The following is a 22,716-nucleotide window of genomic DNA, read 5'->3' as shown; positions in this document are numbered from 1 at the left end:
TTGTAGCCTTGTAGCCCAAAAGTGGCATGTTAGGCAGAGTAGTTACCCATCAGGGGGAGGTTACCTTGCCGTGGTTGATGGGCACACATGAATTGGCCAATTTATACGCTAAAAAACCTTCATTGTTTGTAAGTACTTGTTGCTAATTTAATATTTTCATTGTTAAGACGTATCTTGGCCATAAGGAGTGCTGCTGCATTCTTTTGATATATTTTATAGTTACGGCAGCTGGCACCAGTTCACACAAGGAGGTGCTTATATATTACACATACACACACAAACACACACTATACATATATGGTATGATAGGTAGAGATGAGCAAACCTGAACTGCAAAGTTCGGGCTTCATGCCACCCACCTAGAAGTCTCCTGGAAGTCGGCTTTACAGTTCAGGAGAAGAGATATATATATATATATATATATATATATATTTTTTTTTTTTTTTTTTTTTTTTTTTTTTTTTACAGCTATGAAGTTCGGGTCCCCACTGATTTCAATTGGGTTCGGCTTCTGGTTCAAGTTCAGGTACAGTTTTGGTACCCAAAACAAACTTTGGACTAAAGTTCGGTAGGGTACCAGAACCCGAACTTCCACAGGTCCGCTCATCTCTAATAATAGTCTTTTTGGACAATAGTGTAACTTGATGTGCGACCCGATTGCCCTTTGTGAGACTTGTGGTATCATGTGTGGCCGTTGCTCCTGCTTAGTCAATATTGAACCGTTCTCCTATTTCCCAACATTTGTAACATACTAATAGGCCTCATCTCTAATCTGCCCAGAACGTCCACCAAGCAATCCATGAATTCCAGTTATGATGAAAATTTGCACAAGTCCGGCCTACTCTGTGCCCTGGTTCACAGGTCACTTGCAAAGAATATGTGACAGTGGGAGGGTATGGTCCTACACTCCCTAAAGCTATGTCCCTGGAGAACATAGCTAATGGGACCATGCATGCTTATTAATCGTCAGGTATTCGTCTATTATTGTACCTTGTGTAGAATTTGTATCCAACAAATAGTTTACTGGTGCTATTACCTCTCATGCTCTTCAGTGAGTCGCTGATAATCTGACGACAGCATTTCACGCTCCTTGTTCTCCTGGAACATTTTTCCCTGCTCCTCTTTTAAAGCTTTTTCCAGGTCTTCTAAATTAACTTTTTGTTTTAGCAACTGATTGTATCTGGAAGACAGTGAGGTATTACATGCTCATATTGGTGTGTGCAATATTTTGTGACATTGAACACTTGCTGTAGTCATATGAGGTTTCTCTATGGTAGAAGGAAAAGCTCTCAGGAGGGTTACTGCTTGTTCTGCTTCATTTCCAAGCAAATATTTCCAGTTTGCTTTCTGGAAACCTCACAATGTAATACTTGTCTGCAACATCATATTCAGTCCCAACAAACTCACAGTCAGACATAATACTGCATTTGACCAAATCACAGAGCATAAACTAAAAAATGAACTAAGGGTATGTTTACACAGGAAGTTTTTGGTGCGGTTTTTTTCTGCAGCAAAACCTGCTCTCATGGCAGAAAAGAAGCAGCGTCAAAAACGCAGGTTTTGGTGCTTTTTTCAGCATCCCAAAGTTCAGCTTTCCTTCCACCACAGAAGCATGAACACAGGTCACCAATGCAAGACATATGTGAAACCATATTAACCAGAATTGCAAATGTAATAGTGGGGAGAGGTGAATTGTTCAGGAATTGTTTACCTAAAACATTTGCAGAGCATTGAGTTTGTAGGACAATGTTTACTTTCACACTTTGGTCAGCCATTGAGTTGAATTTAAATTTCACCTTGGTATGCCACCGGTATTGTTCAATCGCACACATTGGGCAGCCAATGTTTACTTTTTACACATCACTAATTTAATTAAACTGTACTAATCCTAACTGCCATTTCAGGTGAAAATCACAAGAATAAATGGGTTTCACATACTGCTGTACTTACTTTTTTTGACTAAAAACACAGAAAAACCTGATACCTGCATTTCTGCAGCGTCTTTTGCACTGCCCATTGCTTTCAATGGGTGAAAAACGCCTAGTGTGAACATAGCCTAATGCTCCGAAGCTAACGTCATACTTTATGCTTCGATAGTCAAAAGTTTTGTTTTTATATAACTTCTTGTGGACTTCAATAAGAAATAACAGTATTATTATTGATATAGTGTGACTATATACTAGATACACAAACTTAATAGAAAATATAGAATTATATTGTTTATTGTTAAAGTGATGTCCACTTTTTTAACATAGGTCATATTAAAAGGTGCAAAATTCCCACTAAGATCCTAATCTTACTGCATACAAGTGTTGTGTTCCATGTATATGTAGCACCCTGAGGATTCGGCTGCTACAGGGGTATTACACCTCAAGCCAGAGGTGTGGTATTCCACTCCCGGGTAAGGATGGAGTGTGGAACTGAGCTCAGTTAGCTGCATGCACTACACACATCCCATTTCCGGGGAACAGACCGATGGTACTCCCACTAGAGAAATGTGCAGGTACGACAGTGTCTGTTCCTGGCTGGAGTGGGAGGGGGGTGGAACATCCCAGTAGTGTAGGGGCAGATAGGGGGAGCAGCCTGGGTAAAGTTAGGAGCTCATTGGGTGCTGGTCACCTGAGCTCACACATAGAGGGAGTATATAAGGTGGGCTCCATCTTGAGATCAGAGTCAGTCTGTCAGAGTTGAGTCAGAGAAGCAGAGCAGAGGAGAAGAGCAGCTCCAAGGCCAAGAGAGAGAGAGAGGAGAAAGAAAGACCCAGAGGGGGAGAAAGAAGGAACTCCAAGAGCCCAAATTAGACCAGAGGGTGAAGAGTTGGCAACAGGGTACCGGATCCCAAGCTGGCAGAGGCTACAGCACACCTTAGCCAGGAACCGGAGGTCGTGGGCAGGATCGATCTGCCACGATCACCCACTAAATCCACCCGGAAGGCAGACCAGGAATAGGGTCAGGGAACCCAGAGACAAGGGTTTACCACCAAGAGGCCCGAGGGAGCCGGACATAGGTGGATCCCTGGTGGGGAAGGCCAGAGAAGAGGACAGGACAGAAAGGGAGCTCAGGACCACGCTCCAGAATCACCTGGGGGTTGGCCGAGTCCAGGACCTGGTGGACGCAGCACGGCTCGGGTGGTCACTTAAGGCCGGAGTGACCAGAACAACTGCAGTAAGTAAACAAACCCTGAACTGCACAGCCCGACTCTGAGTCTCATTTCCATCCCCGCTGCACCACCACAACCCCCATCCTCTGCAACTGACCCCCTGAGGCTATACCCCTCCCGTTGGGGGTTATACTACCTAAGCTGCACACACATCACCAGCCTCAGTGGACCCTGCTGCAGCGGCGGCCGTACTGACCGCAATTCAACGGGTGGCGTAGTCGACACAAAAGAACATCTAGTAACATCATAAGGACTGCCACACACTGAGCTTGACACCCTGGGCACGGACCGGGTCACAGCCACTCGCAGACTACAACCCCCATCTGATCCGGCTCCGGGTATCCCCAACAACACTGGCCCAGGGGGCGCGTCAACTTTGGCGTAGTCGGCAGGATAACGTGCCCGCAACAACCGGGTACTGCGTGCCTGAAGAAAAGTTCACCGTTACCTCAAAAAGAAGTCTCCCGCCGGTTCCGGAGGGTCCCCGCCATCGGGCCCCATCACAGGTCGTTTCCCGCCGGTTGTCCGCCATTTGCAGCTTTTTCCCGCCATCCATGGAGTTTCCCGCCACTGGGAGACAATTCCCGCCATTTCTGAAGATTTCCCGCCTTGGGGGAGCGGACGCCATTATGGGCGTGCCAGAGGGTGGCAAGAGGCCACCTCCCATCGTGGGCCAGGTCGAAGAATGGCGCCAAAAGCGGAAACCGCGCCCACCAACAGAGACTGTGATGCTGGAAGTGTCCATCAGCGTAAGAGAACTGCCCCTGGAACTGACAATCACAAAGTTGCCCCGGGACCACCCTCAATGTGGGCGGAGACAGAAGAAGAGAGCAAAGATGGGTGTCGCCTGGAGCAGTCTGGAGAGAGCGCACCCGGAGACAAGACGTCTGGAAGAGAGTCCAGAGAAAGCACACCCGGAGATGGAGGGAGAGCCAGGCAGCACCGACCCAGTGGTCAGGAGCCTGATGCGGGCCGCCACTCCAGGCAGCACCGACCCAGTGGTCAGGAGCCTGTTGCAGGTCGCCACTCCAGAAGGCCTGCTGGAGATCCTAACACAGCTCCCCCGAGACCGGGAGTGTGCACAGACCGCGCTGGAGGGCCTCGCACAGAGGTTGGCCCGGGTGCAACGAGAGACGTTGGCGGAGTGGAGCCGAGAGATGGCCCAGCAGACCGAGACTCGTCAGCGGAGCACGCCACCCGAGACGAGGAGACAGACCGCCTCTGAGGATGGCGCAGGAGGACTGAAGGCCGGAGACGGCGCCGAGAAGGGAGCCGAACGAATGGAGGCAGGTAAAGGGGACGTCATTACCCCGAGCCGGGAAACCGCGTGCCTGCCCCAGCTCCCCGTCGCAGAGCCCGAAGTACCCCCTGCCGTGCCCGTCGCTGCAACGTCACCGCCGCAGACTAGGCCTCAAACGGAAGCCGCGACCCCTGTGACGTCACACGCCTCGACCCCGAGCGTGGCCAAGCAGGAAGTACCATCGGCCTGGTCGCAAGGCCTAGTACCCCCGGGCGCCGCAATACCAACAGCGCCCCCTACCTCCGCGGAGCCCCCGGCCTGGTCGCAGGGCCAAGTAACACAGGGCGCCGCCGTTCTTACGGTGCCCTTTACTTTCAAGGTGCCCCAGGCCTGGTCGCAAGGCCTGGTTAACCCGGGCGCCGCTACCACCACGGCGCCCATAACACCTAAAGTACCGCACCTGGGTGAGGACCTGTTCGCCCAGCATACGTGCCCGGATGGGCAGCCCTTCGTATGGCCCCAGGAATACATCCAGCTGGAGCTGCAAAAAGCAAGGGCCATGTGCGAACCCCTGATCCCGGCTCCAAAGCCCATAAAGAGGATCTCGCCCCCGCTTGAAGAGACCCAGTTTGAGTGGGATCCCACCGGAGAAGACCTCATGGGGTTCACTCAGGAGACTCGGGCGGCCGCAGCGGAGCGTGCAGAGTGCTGCCGCCGGCAGCTCGAGGTCTTTGAGAGGGAGCGGAGAGAGAGGCGGGTCCGGGAACAACAAGCCCAAATAAGGAGCGCGGAGCAGAAGAGCCGGACCAGGAGAAACCCCCGTGCAGCGCATGGTCCCCGTACCATCGGGACTGTGATAAAGTTCAATCTGCAGCATGGGTGGGGTTTCATCAGGGATCACCGCACCCCAGGCGACGTCTTCGTGACCAGGAGAGACGTTGAGTCCCACCTACCGGAGGGACACAGAGGTCGTGACCTGTATGTAGGGGACGAGGTCACCTTCACCCGGCACAAGTGTGCCAAAGGACCCTACGCCCTCCATGTGCATCGCCTGACGGAGGAGGAGCTGCGGTGTGAGGAGGAGCAAGAGGACCCGGACGGGTCTGAAGAATCTAAAGAAGGAGCAGGAGGACGCCGTCGTTGAAGTACGGTAGAGAGAGACTGTATAAAGTTGCCCGTCGGGGTACCAAGAACTGTTACTTATTTAAAATATGTTCCCCGTTGGGACCAGCCAAGAGTGAACTGTTAACCCCGTGTGTCCCTATTCCCACTGACCGAGGACTGAGAGCGGTCAATCCTCCCTAATACCTGGCCGAGGACTGAGAGCGGCCATATCCCCTTGTATATAGTTGCGCTTCCTAAAGCGCCCCCTACCGGTTTTATAGGAAACTGTTTTATTCCAAGAGAGACTGTCGCACTTTACCCGGTCACAAGTTGCACCGTGACCGGAGGAACCAGAAACAAGAATGTTTATATGAAAAGTTTATTGCTGCTGATGATGTTTTATATGTTTTATATGTTTATGTTTATGGAAAAAAAAAATGTATGTTTGTGGATGTTTTTGTTTATATCTTACAGCCCGAGGACGTGCTGTGATTTACCAGGGGGGAATGTAGCACCCTGAGGATTCGGCTGCTACAGGGGTATTACACCTCAAGCCAGAGGTGTGGTATTCCACTCCCGGGTAAGGATGGAGTGTGGAACTGAGCTCAGTTAGCTGCATGCACTACACACATCCCATTTCCGGGGAACAGACCGATGGTACTCCCACTAGAGAAATGTGCAGGTACGACAGTGTCTGTTCCTGGCTGGAGTGGGAGGGGGGTGGAACATCCCAGTAGTGTAGGGGCAGATAGGGGGAGCAGCCTGGGTAAAGTTAGGAGCTCATTGTGTGCTGGTCACCTGAGCTCACACATAGAGGGAGTATATAAGGTGGGCACCATCTTGAGATCAGAGTCAGTCTGTCAGAGTTGAGTCAGAGAAGCAGAGCAGAGGAGAAGAGCAGCTCCAAGGCCAAGAGAGAGAGAGAGGAGAAAGAAAGACCCAGAGGGGGAGAAAGAAGGAACTCCAAGAGCCCAAATTAGACCAGAGGGTGAAGAGTTGGCAACAGGGTACCGGATCCCAAGCTGGCAGAGGCTACAGCACACCTTAGCCAGGAACCGGAGGTCGTGGGCAGGATCGATCTGCCACGATCACCCACTAAATCCACCCGGAAGGCAGACCAGGAATAGGGTCAGGGAACCCAGAGACAAGGGTTTACCACCAAGAGGCCCGAGGGAGCCGGACATAGGTGGATCCCTGGTGGGGAAGGCCAGAGAAGAGGACAGGACAGAAAGGGAGCTCAGGACCACGCTCCAGAATCACCTGGGGGTTGGCCGAGTCCAGGACCTGGTGGACGCAGCACGGCTCGGGTGGACACTTAAGGCCGGAGTGACCAGAACAACTGCAGTAAGTAAACAAACCCTGAACTGCACAGCCCGACTCTGAGTCTCATTTCCATCCCCGCTGCACCACCACAACCCCCATCCTCTGCAACTGACCCCCTGAGGCTATACCCCTTGGGGGTTATACTACCTAAGCTGCACACACATCACCAGCCTCAGTGGACCCTGCTGCAGCGGCGGCCGTACTGACCGCAATTCAACGGGTGGCGTAGTCGACACAAAAGAACATCTAGTAACATCATAAGGACTGCCACACACTGAGCTTGACACCCTGGGCACGGACCGGGTCACAGCCACTCGGAGACTACAACCCCCATCTGATCCGGCTCCGGGTATCCCTAACAGCACTGGCCCAGGGGGCGCGTCATATACACCATATGCAAGAGACTCCCTCTAGTGGTGGCTGCAGGAAGTCAGAATTACAAAACGTAACCAAGTTTTCGAGATCAGAAAAGCAGAGATTCGATTGTTATAAAGAAATACAGAATATAAAGGATAATCTACGCAGAATATTCAAATTAGATTTAAAAAAAATGGTGTTTGGGGGTGGATATTAAGATATTTCATATGCTATTTTATTAAAAGGGTTCCAGGCTTAGAAATTTTAAAATGACAACAAATGTAATAAGATAAAAAAATACGCCATACTTGCCTTTTCTTTCCCCCAGCTAACCAGGAGGAACTTCTGTAATGTTCCCAAACTTAGTTTACAAGTGTCCGGCACTTAATCACCGCAACAAATCAGTGGTCTCAGTGTTCACATGCCGTACAACTGGCATCATGGCTCTCCTCGCCAAGTGGTGATGCCAATGATACAGCAAGTGACCACTGAGGCCATTGAATTGCTGAACTGGTAACAATGTAGTGCAATGTAGATGCAATGTTGAGCACAAGCAGATGTACTTTGTAAAAAAAGACTGGGAGCACCCCTGGAACGTCTGAGCTGTATCGCAGGTAGGAGGAGGAGGAGAGTTTAGTTTATTTTATCACATCTGTTTTACTTTTTCTCTTTTTTTTCAAAGTCTGGATAATCCCTTTAAGAGAATTAATCCAAAAATATTATAGGTCAGCAATAGACTGCTTTTGCAAAATGTTAATAAAATTGCATATAGCATTTTGTCAAGAAATAGAAAAACTTCCCCAAGCTCATGTTTTAGGGTCATTATCATCCTGCTCAATAGTTTGTATCCAAGTAATGATCCATTTACCGAATGTATGACTACTAGAGGCGTACACTCCTGAAAATGGTGCACGTCAGAGTGCACATTCGCTCTGCGGTCACCATTATAGTCTGTGGCCCGGTCGGCGCATACGTTCAAATCCCGTTTTGTGGAGGGTTCGGCAGTATGCCCCGTCGAGGCCACCAAGCATGTCTCTAAACACAATGTGAAAGCACCCTTAGACGATGTTGCGGTGTTAAACAATTGCTGACCTGTAAGTATTTACTACTCGGTGGTCATTTAAAACCTTGTAATAGAATGCTCAGTGCACATAGGCTGCCATTGTTCTCGGCAGCTCAGGTCCCATTTACCAATAACGATGCACCGCCGAGAATTATATATATATTTTTTGGGCAAAATCTTTGTCGGGTGATCTGCTGCCTGTTTAGACTCCATAATTAACGTAAAAAGGAGCTTTCCTAGGAACAGTCATTCATGATTATCTCTTAGTGTAAATGGTCCTTTACTTGGCATTGTACAAAGTCTGACAAAATAGATACCTGTCTTCGAGATCCTTGTGTTCCACCTCAAGGTTTTTATGTGCAGACTTCAGGTTTCCATGTTTAGAAATAAGAGATTCATATTCTGCTGCTTGGCGCTCATGAACCTGTGCCAGCTTCTCATGATCCTTTACTAATAAATCATACATGGATTTCAGTTCTTCCCGTTCTTTCACTAGAGATTCGTTCTCACTTTCGAGGCTTGACTGCTGGAGCAGGAGCTGGGAGTTTTGGTTCATAAGTGAGGTGCTCTGTGAGTTCAATGTAGAATTTTCAACCTGGAAATAAATTTTAAAACAAAGAATTACATAGGTAACATTAGAATTAAAGAAGTTGTCTGATGATGACATCAGATGCAATTGGATGGGCTACTGGATGTTGGTGACTGGGAACATGCACCGCAGGCATTGTAAAAAATGAAGTATTTATTGTAGTCTACTTAGAAGCAATTGTCACCCACTGATGGTATGGGTGGTAAATGCCGGGGAAACCCAAGCTTGCCTGTCTGAAAAGAGTGTTTCTTAAAGGCCACGGCCCCACTATCAGTATTTGGCCAGTATTTTTTCTCAGGAGTGGGAACCAAAACCAGGTGAGGAACAATCAGAGAAAAGGTATAATAGAAACAAGTCACCAATTCTGCATTTATCACCCACTCCTGGTTTTGGCTCCCACTCCTGAGAAAAAATACTGACCGAATACTGACCAAATACTGATAGTGGGGCTGTGGCCAAACAGTGACACTTAAAGGCTATGGGACGGACAGAGGTAGCCCTGTAGGCCTTGAAAGGATCAGCAGTGCACATGCTCAACCACCATTCCATTGAAATGACAGGACAAGGGGAGAACAAGGGGCTGGACCCCACCTAATTTACTATTTATTACCTACCCTGTGGATAGATGATAATTAGCTCTAACAGGAATAGCTATTTAAGCTGACTGGAGACTCCTTCAACAATTTATTAAAGTTCGGACAACCCCTGTAACTTTGAGATTCCTAAAGTATTTATAGGGGTCCTTGTGGAGAGTGACACGCCAGGCTTGGCATGTCAGAGTGAGGAGACTTAAAAGCCATGCATGCTCCTCTGGGAAATTAAATATGCAAATTGTCTTTTCAGAGAGGAAGAGGACTTGAACTCTAGTGCCACCTATTAGAAGCAGCGATCCTAAAAGTCAATATCGACCCTTCACTAGAGTTTAAGTCCTCTTCCTCTCTGAAGAGACAATTTGCATATTAAATTATTAATAGAAAAACACAAGAAGGTAATATTAACATGAGTGTATATTTGGTAATAACACCCATGGCAATATCACATACACCATGATTTTTTGGAAGGACCCAATGGGCACAACACTCATGAGAGTGTTTTTTGCACTTTTATTCTTGTGATTGCTGAGCATTAGGACACATCAGAAGGTTAGTAAAGGGGTCTGAAAGTTCCTGCTGAAGCAAAATTGACATATGAACACAATAAATAAGTAAATTATGCATATCGATATGGTAATTAGGCACTTGTAGTGATGTTGGAGTGAAAGGGGTACACCCAGGAAGGGCCAAGGAATAAGCTGTAGGGGGCAGAAGTGTACATTAATGTTCTGCTTTATTTTTTAAGAACAGATAATCCATTTTAAATATGTAACTAGCCCCTTTAGAGAGAAAGAGGGCAAGAACTCTAGTGCCACCTATAGGGGTAGCAATCCTAAAAGTCAATACCGACCCTTTAAATGGGGTGGATGTTAATGTTAAGAACTGCTACCCCCAATAGGGGGCACTAGAGTTCCAGTCCTTTGTTCCTCTTAAGAGGCTACTTACATATTTAATTTCCCAGCATTGTATTGTATGGCTCCTTGTGCCGACTCTGCACTTTCCAGAAGGAGAAACTTTACCCCTTAGACATCCATTTTAAAGATATAGACAAGAAAGCGGAGACTAAGACACCTGATGATCCGAGATGTAAATTCTTATCAGTTACCTGAAGCTTGGCGTTCTGAGTCTGCAGAGTTGTGTTCTGCACTTGCAGAGAAATGGTTTGTTTCTGAAGAGCCATGATCTGTGCTTGTAAATTATCATTCTGTGTTTCCAGTTGTTTCAATTGTGTTTTTAGGGCTTGCTTCTCTGCCTGCAATGTGGCATTCTGAGAAAGGAAAAAAAAAATTGGGTAATGACAAAGTATTCAAGTTATAAGAAGTTCTCACTTAACCTGTGCATAGGTGACCACTTCTAGATTGGTGGTGTCCAATTGCAGAGACTCCCACAGATAGCCAGAACGGGCACTTTTGTCCTCCGCCTGAATGGAGCAGCAGTGCACATCCGCTCCATGCATCCTCTACAGGACTGTAATAGAAAGAAGAGCAACGTACTCCGCAGAAAATTAAGACATTGTGTTCACTGCCATTCCATTCAGAGAGGAGACAAAAGTGATATCCGGGGGATGTCTTACCAGCCAGACCCCACAAATCTATAAGAGGTTGCCTATCCTGTGGATAGGTGATAACGTCTTGTAACCGCAATACCTCTTGAGATTAAAATTGTCAGAGATATACCGAGAAGGTGATAACGATGAGTGAAGAAACAAAGATGACTGACTTCAGATGTAGACATTGGTAAAATAAAGTGTATTAACTAGTAATAATGCAATCTCTACTGTAAACCGTAAGAATATCAATTAGTGAAAAGTTCATTAGTCATATATAGAAATCTGATTTCTAATAGTTTTAATATTTAGTAGTCAGGCTGAGTCCCTTATGGTTTCCAACTATAACAGAAACCACAATACAGTGGAGAGTCACAGAAGGGACCCCAATAGCACCAGACAGACTCCATCAACTTATAATGGGGCCCGTCAGATTCTGCCACAGTGTCTGTCATTGTCCTGGGAAAAAAAGTGCGGCATGCACCAGTCCTTTTCAATCAAGTATCCCAGAATCTGATAAGAAGGCTAACGGGGACCTATAATGCAGATGTGAGCATAGTCTTAGGGTACTTATCTCCTACAGATAGGTGGAACCCTTTATGTCTATTTATTCTGTGACACACCATGGTGCAACAGTCTAGAAGAGCTCGCCCTGCATTTAATGCTAATCGTTTTCAGTTAATAAATGGTTTATCATATTCCTAACTGCTAGTGTAAGCCAAGCTATGATGGAAGCGCTGATTAGAATACAACATACATGCATCCACCATGATAGATGCTGCCCATGAACCATACATAATAATTATCCTATTTAATAATTAACACCATTAATCTATTATATTCAAACCCAAAAACACGTCCTACGTTTCTCTCAATTTCTATCAAGCGATCCTTGAGCTTCAGCAGCTCCTTGGTGGTCTCCTGGCTCTCCCTCTCCCACTTATTCACAGGTCCAGTGTCATCACCAGGCCGAGGAGGGGAGCTCTGCGCCAACCTCTCTTCTTCCTGCCTCTGTTTCAGTGCTTCATAGTTTTTCTTCACCTGATGAAAAATAACATTTAGCCAAAATCTATAAATGTAGATGAGGTGCCATACATCAATCTAGGTGGTGGTTTGGGTAGATGAATTATCTTTAACTAGGATTTGTTAGACTAAGAAAGAATCTGAAAAACTGAGTCCAATCATCCAACAGACATCTATGTAGTAGATGTGGGGGGCTGTGTGCCTAAAGAGCATATTCTCTATAAATAAAACAGTAGCTTAAAGTATCAGTCCTTAATGGAGTTGTCCATGTTGAGAAAAATATGGCTGCTCTTTTCCAGAATAGTGTCACACCTGTCCGCAGATTGGGTATTGCACCTCAATGGTGTGTTCACCTCATTGGAGCCTAGTTGCAACACCAAACACAATCTCTGGACGGGAGTGGCATTGGTCCTGGAAGATATTTTTCTAATCCTGGATAACCCCTATATTTATATTAAAGCAGTTTTCTAGGACTTGAACTTTGATAGTCAATCCTGAGGATAGTCCATCAAAGTTAGACCATTGAAGGTGGAAGCTGCAGCATTGGCAAGCCTGCAATGGAGGCAGACATTACAACTCCTATGGGGCGTATGAGTTTGGGGACCAAGAGTCCACCCTCTGCTTGGCATCCACCTACTTCTTTAGGCCTGGTCAGAAATGTCATCAGCTTCAGCTGACCTACTGTAAGGAGAAGCTCTGCTCATTGGCTTGTTACATCTTCTGACATTTCTAGGTAACCTCTTCTGTGACCTTGGGGGTAAGGGAGTTAATTTGGACTTTTGCTAGGAGTCCCCATGATTTCTATGTAAGTTCTGACCTCCAGAAACCCTACTAATCAGAACAATGAAAAACGTCATTGTTGTTAAAGCCTATGACCCATACTACATATGAACTTTACAATCTATGATATGCTGCATTAAACTCAGGCTGTGAATGAAATCTACAATCATATATTTATCAAGGCCAAATCGTTCTTCAATTTCAGTCCTACCCAATCCCAGAAAAAACCCTAAAATAACTCAAGAAACCTTATGTAAGATAAATTGGCCTTTGCAGAGCTGTTAGCAATTGTGAAAATATTCCACTCACAGTTTTCAGTTCCTGGCGAAGCTGTTGATTAAAATTAGCCGACTCTCCTAATCGAGCCTCGAGAGAAGCAATTTTTTCTTCTTTAATTTCAAGTGACTTCTTTAAGGTTGATTCTATTTTTGATTCCAGGAGCTTGTACCTGCTGCTTAACAACATGGATGCTTGTTAATTTCGTCTAGTGAGGATGTGATTGCCTGACTGTACAAAACCCAGATGGAAAGTCACATACATAAAAAAAAGTTATACAAGTTGGGGAAACAAACATGAACTCAAAGTAATAATGCAAATCTATGTGACACATGTTTATAACTAATACTGATAGTCGCAGTGCTTAGGTTTTTTTTTTTTTTTATCTCTTGCATTTTCTCAAAGAAAGGTCAATTTCACAGCCAGCCAAGCACAGCAGCCTCATTGATACACAGCATCCCCACCTTCTCCATCTGCAAGGCTGTAAGAATTCCTTGCTCGGCGCCCCTGTAGTGTTGGGCCTGTGTACACTAGAACTCTACTTGTTTTGGCACAAGTGGCCAGAAGCACATGAAAGCCTCCATTCTCCTGTCTGTCCACATGCAAAAGAAGACTAAAGTACAGCCGACATGGAAACATAGTGGGTAAAGTGCAAAAAAAAGTTACGCTGGAGTGAGGATCAAAAACAATTTACGAACTTGTGGCTATTTTTATACTCAAAGGCTCCGGACTATCACTATCTTAGCCATATGGTGGGCGCAGAACACATCCCCCTGGTGCCTGCCAGAACCCATAGACCCCTCTGCCACATAAAAACATCACCAATATTATAAATGTCTCATGGCTGCCTGTTGGTGCTCATACATATTTTGCATCGGTGCTTATTAACACAAACAACGTATACTATAATTCTATACATAAACTGTGAATCGCTGTTCAAAGCTAGACAAGATCTTTAAAAATTTCCATGTGACCGTGTACTCAAAAGCCTTACCACCAAAACTACTCTGTGTCTTAAAGAGAATCTGTCACCAGGTTTTTGCTACCACATCTGAGATCAGTATAATGTTGGAACAGAGACCCTGATTCCAGTGATGTATTACTTACTGGGTTGCATTCTACAGTTTTCAAAAAAACAGTTTTCTCTGCTGCAGATTTGCCAGTATTCTGAATGCTGAGGTCTGTATAACCTCGCAAACACCACTGATTGGCAGCTTTCTGTGTACACTGTGCATAGGCAAAAAGCTACCAATCAGTGGAGGGGTTTTACAGATCTCATGAATATGGAGGACTACATGGCAGCAGTTTTACTAGTCCTCTAGGGATAATTTCCTTCTAATCAAAATGATTTTATCAAGCAAGCAGCCAAGTGACAAATCGCTGGAATCAGGGTCTCTATCTGTACATTATGCAGCTCTCAGAATATGTGGAAAAACCTGGTGACAGATTCCCTTTAAAGGGGTTGCCTACTTTTTGATCACCTCAGTGGCCGATATAAAATAAAAACAATCGATACCTCCTGCAGTAGCGCAGTTACTGTGATGTCGACTCTTCTACGCTTGGCGAGTCACGTGACACATTGTTATATCACCAGACTGCTACAACCAATCAATGGCCACTGATCAGGTGCAGCCCTTCATTACTCCTTCAGAGTGGATCTCCACGCTGATGGAATAGTAAAGGCTGCAGCCAATCAGCAGCCTCGAATTAGATACATGACCACTTGACAACAATGTCATGTAATGTAACTGCGCCACTGCGGGAGGAGAGTATGTGATAGCTTTCCCTGTATGATCTTTTATTTTTTATTAATATTACATACTCTTTCACACATTGTGTTCCTAAAAATGTAATAAAAGACCTTTGGGGGGGCATTTTATCATTAAAATTGATATTTTTTTATTACCGATTTTCACAGTCATATCGACCCCAGTTAGAGGGCAAATTCAGCGTCCTGCCTGTGTTTTACAGCTGGATTGGGTCTGCTAAGACTCAGTAGCTCCTGCATCCTCCGGGCGATCACGTGGCACTAGGATGGGAGGGGGGGAGATTTTACTGCTTGCTAAACTGTTTACACAGCACCTGTTTACACAGGGATCAGGAGGGCAGAGATGGTAATAAATCATCTCTGCCTTCTCTAAAAAGATTTCCAGCTGCTGCACGATCTCTGTGAGGACATTTCAAAATGTCCTTGCAAAGTTGTAAGTGAGCCACCCTGACATTTTTAAAATGCTGGACAGTCGGCAAGTAGTTAAGTGATCAGCAGTCATGTGACATATTTTAATTTAAAAAAAAGTAGAAAAAAAAAATCAATGTAAAATATACACTAACTCCACACTCCACCTCCCAACCCCTAATTACGTATCACATCCATTTAATAGATTATGATAAATAATGCTATTAAAAAAATTATGCAGTTAAGCATTATGACATTTTCTTACATGGTATAGCGCCACCTGGTGTTCATGGTGTATAACAAAGTGCAGGTGCACCCGACTGAGTACTTCTGGTAACACATGCACATGCCCAGTCACTCTCCCCACAGCCAATCCTCTGTGTACTCAGTCACTTTTCATAGCAGAGCAGCCAATAGGAATTGCTGGCTTGCCAGAAACCCATTTCTATTGGCTGCTCTGCTATGTGAACAGTGACTCTCTATGAATATAACTGGCTGTAGAAAGAGTGACTGAGCATGTGCGACCAGCAGAATAATGCTCATTAGATGGACCTGGTGGGGCCAAACTATGTAAGAACATCATAACTTACTGGATCTTTTTTTAACAGTTGTAAATTGCCAATTGTTTTTATATGATCTATACTGCAGATGTGCGGTATAGATCATAAAAAAATCATTGGTGGGACAACCAATTTAACTATTTTACTGCATTAAATGGCAATAATTCTAGAAAATCAAATGCTAGGTGAATGTGCCGGGTTATTAAGGGTTTTATTATTATAAAACATTCAGTATTCTATTATTCATGCAAATATCCTATCTGTACTTTCACCTGCCACCATTGGAATGACTGGAATGGCTACATGAAAGGAGTCAGGATTACATGTAATTAGAGTCAGCTTTTATTATTATGCTAACTTTTCATTAAGTGACCCCATGACCTTGTTACTACATAAAAGGCCGAAAGTTTGGAGCTCTGAGAATGGGAAATGGTGAACCACAAATAACACATGTTCGTTCTTACATATTTGACATCGTGTGATTTAACATGAGATAAATGCCACCTCAACCCCAATATCACCAGGGGACTTGTCTGACTAAATGCCTTAAGACCCTTCTCAAAATACCATTACCCTCCTTTAAACACTTAACATCGGTGATACAGTGTATAGTCGCTCGATATAAAACCTACCATGTATATAGTGTATTATTAGTTTGTTGTTAAACTGCATTTTATAGAGGGAAAAAAAAACGTTGAATATTGCTTCTTGGAGACCATCAGTACGTTGGTTGGCTACTGCAGACAGAACTATTATGGTTTTATATTTATTCTGTTATATTCCTCAATATTTTCATTATCAATAGAACATTCAGTTAGGTCTCGTTGAGGTGTTTGGCCATCTTCAAACCATACTTTGGTGACTTTTCTTCTTAAAAGGATGGGTGACATGCTGGTGACGTCATGCCTACCTATATCAGCCAACTCAGGTGCAGGAGCGTAAGGCATCACTCAGCTCATTAGAATAGGGTGCGAACCTGTCCTATTCTAATAGAGTAGTTGTTGTCAGGGGCGGCAGCCGGCCGGAAGTACTTACTTGTGGAACTTGGCCGTCTAATTGTAGTTGTTAGAACCCTCCTGTTTGTTTTTTCCATCTTGTGTTTTGCGGTCATGTGACCACCTGCCTTTATATTCCAGCTTCAGTCCTTTTGGCTGTGCTGGACTTCAGTGTTGTTTGACTGTTTTGCTAGCCAAGTGCTTCGGTGCCTTTCTCTGTCAGTTCGCTCGGTTCTTCTGGGACCTCTAGTACCTTTTTGTCAGTTTGTCTTTTTGTGTTCTGCAACAACTTCTCTGTTTAGGAGGTGTCCCATTTTTGTTCCAGTCCTCAGTTCTTTTAGGGACCCCTCACCTTATGCTATAGGTCTTCGTTCAGACTAGCCGAGGACTAAGGCAGGTCTGTTCGCTAGGAACAGGCAGCCCGCTACATCGTAGGGATTCAGCTTAGTCTTACTGTAGGGACAGCTTTCCCCTAGCTTTTCTTAGTACATATTGCAGATCATAACAGTATGTCCAGCCCAAAAAAACTAAAGGAAAGAAATTCAGATTTTTTTTTCCATTAAAAATGCTTGTTTGTTATATTTTTGTTTGAGACCAAGGTCCTCTGGGAATGAATCACAGCGCATTGGTTTTATTATGTCACTTTTGCGCAAAGAACCACAGGGGTGGGCTTTTTCTCTCCAACCTAATGATCCATGCTTAAGGTCTGTAGAAGAATTTTTTTCAGCTACGGGTCTATTATATGACGATCCTGATTGAATCTCATCTGCTGAGGCAAAACTCAGGCGTTTGAATCAGGGGTCAGGTGATGTTAAAAATTATTGCACACACTTTAGAAGATGGGCTTCAGAAGTCAAATGGAATGATCCTGCTCTGAAATGTCTATTTCTTGCTGGTCTGAGTGAAAAGGTTAAGGATTTGCTAATTGCATTCCCCACACCTGAGACTCTGCAGGATGCCATGCAATTAGCTGTTTGTGTGGATAGGAGACTGAAATTTAGGCAGAATGAGGTAAAGAATCCTGTAGTACCAGGTCCTAGTCCCCAGAAAATCTGCTCTGACGGCGGAGGACTGATGGAGGTTGGGGCGAAGTCGCTCTCCTCTCAGGAAAGTGACCGGAGGTTTCGCCGAGGGATTGTGTCTTTATTGTGTTAAAGCTGACCATTTGATTAAGTATTGTGAGTAGAGATGAGCGTTGTTCTACTCGAACTGTTCGCCAATCTCAAATTCGAGCTGTTTTGGGCGGTGTTCGAGCCGTTCGGCGAACACGAACAATTTGAGAAAAATTCGGCTGTTCGAGGTTATGTTCGATAACTGTTCGTGCACCAAAATCATAACTGGATTTTTTCTCAGTAATGATGAAAATTAATGTTAATACGCAGTTTGAGTGTACAGCGGGGTGGGGGGAGGGGCAGGGGATGGATCTCTGCAGGAACAATGAAGATCTCCATTTTTTTTTCTCTTTCCCGCATTTACAGTGGGGAGGTGCAATCTGTCAGCCTATCAGCAGCGCACACACGGAGCGAAGTGCTTTTTTTCACACAAGCAAGGGCATGTGTCATTGGCAGTGTATGTCACATGTCCTTGCCCTATAAGACCAAGCCATTTTCCCCGTTGCCACCATTTTCTCACTGCTGCAGCTGCGTGTTAGACGGCACCGCTGTTGCTGTGTGCGCTATACCTTGTTAATTTCAAGCCAATTTTCGCACAAATATACAGATAGCTTGGGAGTAGGGAATAGTTGTGATTGCAGTCCTTTTAAGGACTAGGTTACAGCATTTCCTACGACTTTTATCAGGGAGGTCTGTGCTCTTAAATAGATAGGTTGTGGGAGTAAAGACTAATTGTAAATGGAGTCCTTTTCAGTACTAGGTTACATGAGTTCCTATCAGTTTTTGCCAGGCAGGTCTGTGCCAGTGCTGTGCAAGTTTTTTTTCACAGCATTTGGCTGAATCTAGCAAAGCTAATCCTTTTTGGCCTATTGCAGAGTGTGTTAGTCAGTGGAGTAGCCTATCTGTGTTGCAAGATATACCACCTGTGTATAGAATATCAATTTTTTTACTGCACCTAGTGAAGTAAAATCTTTTGGGCATAGCATCATTCTATTAGTCCATCTATACTGACCGCCATCAGGTTGCAAATTAAAACTAATTTTTATCTGCATCTACAGTACCTCTGAAAAAATATTTGGGCTTCTAGCTGTGTGTGGGACTTGTTGTATTAGTCCATCTATACTGACCTCCATCAGGTTGCAAACTGAATATATTTTTTTCTGCATCTACCTCTGAAAAAATATTTGGCCTTCTAGTAGTGTGTCGGACTTTCTCTATTAGTCCATCTATACTGACCTCCATCAGGTTGCAAATTAAAAATAATTTTTATCTGCATCTACAGTACCTCTGAAAAAATATTTGGGCTTCTAGCTGTGTGCGGGACTTGTTGTATTAGTCCATCTATACTGACCTCCATCAGGTTGCAAACTGAATATATTTTTTTCTGCATCTACCTCTGAAAAAATATTTGGCCTTCTAGTAGTGTGTCGGACTTTCTCTATTAGTCCATCTATACTGACCTCCATCAGGTTGCAAATTAAAACTAATTTTTATCTGCATCTACAGTACCTCTGAAAAAATATTTGGGCTTCTAGCAGTGTGTGGGACTTGTTCTATTAGTCCATCTATACTGACCTCCATCAGGTTGCAAACTGAATATATTTTTTTCTGCATCTACCTCTGAAAAAATATTTGGCCTTCTAGTAGTGTGTCGGACTTTCTCTATTAGTCCATCTATACTGACCTCCATCAGGTTGCAAATTAAAACTAATTTTTATCTGCATCTACAGTACCTCTGAAAAAATATTTGGGCTTCTAGCAGTGTGTGGGACTTGTTCTATTAGTCCATCTATACTGACCTCCATCAGGTTGCAAACTGAATATAGTTTTTTCTGCATCTACCTCTGAAAAAATATTGGGCTTCTAGCTGTGTGTGGGTCTTGTTCTATTAATCCATCTATACTGACCTCCATCAGGTTGCAAACTGAATATATTTTTTTCTGCATCTACCTCTGAAAAAATATTTGGCCTTCTAGTAGTGTGTCGGACATTCTCTATTAGTCCATCTATACTGACCTCCATCAGGTTGCAAACTGAATATAATTTTTTTCTGCATCTAGCTCTGAAAAAATATTTGGCCTTCTAGTAGTGTGTCGGACTTTCTCTATTAGTCCATCTATACTGACCTCCATCAGGTTGCAAATTAAAACTAATTTTTATCTGCATCTACAGTACCTCTGAAAAAATATTTGGGCTTCTAGCTGTGTGTGGGACTTATTGTATTAGTCCATCTATACTGACCTCCATCAGGTTGCAAACTGAATATATTTTTTTCTGCATCTACCTCTGAAAAAATATTTGGCCTTCTAGTAGTGTGTCGGACTTTCTCTATTAGTCCATCTATACTGACCTCCATCAGGTTGCAAATTAAAAATAATTTTTATCTGCATCTACAGTACCTTTGAAAAAATATTTGGGCTTCTAGCTGTGTGCGGGACTTGTTGTATTAGTCCATCTATACTGACCTCCATCAGGTTGCAAACTGAATATATTTTTTTCTGCATCTACCTCTGAAAAAATATTTGGCCTTCTAGCAGTGTGTCGGACTTTCTCTATTAGTCCATCTATACTGACCTCCATCAGGTTGCAAATTCAAAATAATTTTTTTCTGCATCTAACCCAGCCAATAGTTTTGGCCTAATACCACAGTTTGGCCACTCAGCTCTGCTCGGTTACCATCCATTGTTTTTTTGTGCAAACAACTCCAGAGTTGTGAATTAGTTAACCACCAAAATGAGTGGAAAAAGGCCTGCTGCTGGTGGAAAGGGGAATAGGCGTGTTGGGAAGGGGAAAAAAGGTTGTGTCCGTGGGGTAGGTGTTAAAGCAACAGTAACATCTGCAGAAGAAAGACCATCTTCCAGCCAAACTAAAATGTCTACTTCTTTTAGCGGACAATGTGATAAGATCCCTTTCTTACGGCCACGCCAATCGCTACAAATTCCAGATGAGGCACAAAAACAGCAGGTGCTTCAACGGATATCAAGTGCTCCTTTAAGTGGGCTCTCCTCCACATCAACTTCAACATCACAAATACTCCAGTCCTCAAAGGTGTCACCCAAATCGCACTTGCTTCCTCACAGCTCCCAAATCTCCAGCTGCCCGTCTGAGTATGAGGTAGAACAGATGGTTGAGTCTGCAGAGCTGTTTACTCATACTATAGCCTGGGAATCAGAGGTCGACTCCAGCGCTTCTGTGAATCCAGACGAGGAAATGATCTGCACTGATGCCCAGAATCTTTATGAGTCGGATCCAGGACCAGACGCAGAAGGTTCTGACCATAATGTAGACCCTCATTCCCAAACTGTAACTCCTGTTGGTGGAGACAATGAGGAAGACGATGATAAGACTCAAATACCTGATTGGAGCGACAACTTTAGTTTTTTGTCAGGGCAGGAACAGGTTGGCTCTGAGGACGACGGGTGTGATAACGCACAGGGTGATGATGATGAGGTCGGAGATCCCACTTACTGTCAACCCACAGTCAGCCAAGAGATGAGGTCAGCAGAGGAGGTGGAGGAAGATGCTAGTGACGACGAGGTCAGGTTGCGCCTTCCTGGACAGAGACGTAGTACTGGAAGCACGTCAACAACTGCATCCTCAAACACAACTCTGCCTCTCACCACAAGTCGTGGTGGCTCTTCAGGTCGCATGGGTGCTAAGCCTTGCATAGCCTGGGCATTTTTTCAGATCGATAAAGATGACCCAACTCGTGTTATCTGTAACATTTGTCAGCAAAAGCTAAGTAGAGGCCAAAAAATACATAGTTTGAGTACTTCATGCATGAACCGGCACATGGACATGAAGCATAAGTTGCAGTGGGAAGCTCAGTGTGCTACAATGCGGCCTAGCCGGCCGGGCCAACCACCGTCTGCCATATCTTGTGCATCCACGGCCTCTTCATCCTCTGTAACTGGGGGGACAGCAGTCACACCTGTTTTGGGGCGCAGACCTGCCACCTCTTTACCCGCAACAGCCAGCGTGATTGGCAGGTCATCATTTTCTTTGGAGGTGGTAACACCAGCTGGTGTGGAGCGCTGTCCGACATCGATAGCACCACCTTTGGATGAAGGCAACCTAACATGTCCGCCTGCATCTTCCTCACAGACCGGCAGTTTGCCGGGGACACCCTTATCAACCCCGTCTAAGCACAATAGCCAGCCCTCGGTCCCTCAGATGTGGACAAGTAAAAGACCATTTCCTCCTAGCCATGAGAAAGCTAAGAGGTTGAATTTCACCATCGGCAAGCTCTTGGCTACAGAAATGCTGCCTTTCCGCCTGGTGGACACAGAGGATTTTCGAGACCTTATGTCCGTCGCAGTGCCCCAGTACCAGATGCCCAGTCGGCACTACTTCTCAAAGAAAGGTGTGCCTGCGCTCCACCAGCATGTCACACACAACATCACCGCTTCTTTGAGAAACTCTGTGTGTGACAGGGTGCATTTCACCACAGACACTTGGATAAGTAGGCATGGACAGGGGCGTTACATGTCGCTGACTGGGCACTGGGTAACTATGGTGACAGCAGTACAAGGGGCTGCTGTCCAAGTCTTGCCGTCCCCACGAGTTGTGCGTCAATCCTCTTTATGTCAAAGTTCCTCCACCGCTTCTGCCTCCTCAACCTCCTCTCGGTCTTCCACCTGCACCCAAAGCCTGTCTGGTCATGCCACAAGCTTTCTAACTGCACAGAAGGGATCCTGCACACCTCCTTACTATGCTGGCAGTAGGGCTCAACGTCATCAGGCGGTTTTTACATTGAAATGTCTGGGAAATGTGAGTCACACAGCTGAGGAGTTGTGGTCAGCTCTGGAGAACCAATTTC

The 22,716-nt window shown here is 45.0% G+C and overlaps 1 protein-coding gene across 8 annotated transcripts in view; it reads right to left on the bottom strand.

Moving 5' to 3' along the window:
- The window catches only part of CCDC88A (coiled-coil domain containing 88A), a 254,550-nt gene that overhangs the window by 53,470 nt on the left and 178,364 nt on the right, over positions 1–22,716 (bottom strand). For all 8 annotated transcript variants that reach the window (XM_073672268.1, XM_073672270.1, XM_073672269.1 and 5 more), the window contains exons 17-21: positions 13,088–13,229; positions 11,840–12,016; positions 10,535–10,696; positions 8,565–8,842; positions 1,037–1,180 (exon numbers count right to left, since the gene is read on the bottom strand). In XM_073672268.1, coding sequence (XP_073528369.1) covers positions 1,037–1,180; positions 8,565–8,842; positions 10,535–10,696; positions 11,840–12,016; positions 13,088–13,229 — 903 coding nt within the window. The remainder of the gene's footprint in view (positions 1–1,036; positions 1,181–8,564; positions 8,843–10,534; positions 10,697–11,839; positions 12,017–13,087; positions 13,230–22,716) is intronic.

Source organism: Phyllobates terribilis, unplaced genomic scaffold (genome assembly GCF_046119375.1).
Source record: "Phyllobates terribilis strain yellow unplaced genomic scaffold, ASM4611937v1 Scaffold_3__8_contigs__length_932513732, whole genome shotgun sequence".
In the NCBI taxonomy this organism is placed as follows: Eukaryota; Metazoa; Chordata; class Amphibia; order Anura; family Dendrobatidae; genus Phyllobates; species Phyllobates terribilis.
This window is presented reverse-complemented; position numbering and strand designations above follow the sequence as displayed.